The sequence below is a fragment of the Acanthamoeba castellanii genome, assembly GCF_000313135.1.
Source record: "Acanthamoeba castellanii str. Neff unplaced genomic scaffold scf7180000084624, whole genome shotgun sequence".
Classification (NCBI taxonomy): Eukaryota; Discosea; order Longamoebia; family Acanthamoebidae; genus Acanthamoeba; species Acanthamoeba castellanii.
Window position 1 is genome coordinate 14,572 of NW_004457269.1, and position 1,417 is coordinate 15,988.

Here is a 1,417-nt window from a genome sequence, read left to right on the forward strand (position 1 = left end):
GTGGGCGCCGAGTAGGTGGCCGAGTTCATCGACGATCGGGTGGCCGACGAGATCGAGGCCGCCTCGGCCGCTGCCGCTGACGATGACGTGACAGGGTCAAGGTTGGCGGCCGGGGCGGCGAGGATGTTGACGGGCGTGCGCATGGCGCGCAGGCAAACGAACTCCTCGTGCTCCTTGCTGGCGCTGGCCGGGATGCGCATGTAGAAGGTCTGGCCCGCCATCAGCTGCGCGTTGACCCCGTCCACCGAGAACGGCCGCGTCTCTCCGCCCAGCGAGGTCACACCTTTCGGGCAGCACACAATATGTAAGTACATGTCGACAAGCCAACAACAACATCTTCGACAGGAACATGTCGACAAAATGTGAAACATAGTGAACCAGATTTTTTAAATACACCGGAGTTGCCGCAGGGCGCCGCTGCCGTGTTCGATGAAGGCGGAGGAGCGAGGGAGTACCTGCAGCATAGCTGAAAGGTGTACTGTCGTCCGGCGGGCACTGTCCGGTTCCCGAGATGACTGCACACACACACACACACACATGCACACACACACACACACATGCACACACACACAGAGAGAGAGAGAGAGAACACGATGAGAGGCGGTAAGCACTTGGTGTGAATCGAGCACCACACGAAACGATCATAGTTGCACGTCATCACAGCAGAAGTGTGTTGCGCCGTACCGCGGGTGGAGGGGATGTTCCGTCGCGGGGCGCCGATCGTCTCCACGAGAAGTCGGTGTATCCACTCGCCGTACTGGTAGTAGAGCTGTGGGTGGGCGAGAAGCAACGCTTTCATTATTAAAAGAACGAGAGAGTTGCACGCGCACTCGCAGGAAACGGAAAGAGGAAAGAGGAAAGGAATTTGGGGGGGGGGGGTAAACACACCTCATCGCCGGGGTCCTTGACGATGTAGGCCAGCCGAATCTTGCTGTCCGAGAGGCAGGGAATGTCGTCCTTGTTGTACTTGGCGATCGGCACGCCGTCGCCAGTAAGAAACTGGATGTGCGATAACAACAACGCACACAACCGCACGGAACGCACACAACCGCACACGCACGAAGTCGTGGTAAGCGCGGGATGGTGGCCCAATGAGAAGAGAAGAAACGATCAAAGCGGGAATGCTTGCGTACCGTGTACTTCTGGGTGTCCTCCCAGCCCATCACCGTCTGCAGGGTCTTGTGCAGCTTGGCCAATGGCATGGCTGAAGAAGACCAGGGTGGCAAAAGGGGCGAGGCGGTGGGGGTGGGATGGGAAAGTGTGAGGCACCGCAACTGATACACCAAATATGTTGATAGGTGGGCAAAATTTGCACCAGGTTAACTAACAGTATGTCGCCTTAATAGCGGGGCTGTCAGCGTACTTGTCAAGAAATACAAATAAGGACACTCGCATGCGAGTTACGTGTCCCCCTTTC

At 57.2% G+C, this 1,417-nt stretch overlaps 1 protein-coding gene across 1 annotated transcript; it reads right to left on the reverse strand.

Annotated features, from left to right (window-relative positions):
* Positions 1 to 1,202, reverse strand: ACA1_361880 (uncharacterized protein; the record flags this gene model as incomplete). Its single annotated transcript, XM_004333711.1, has 5 exons — positions 1 to 283; positions 456 to 515; positions 685 to 769; positions 889 to 999; positions 1,134 to 1,202. Coding segments are annotated over 5 exons (608 nt in total), but the record flags the coding sequence as incomplete, so codon positions are not given.
* Positions 1,203 to 1,417: the final 215 nt, after the last annotated feature.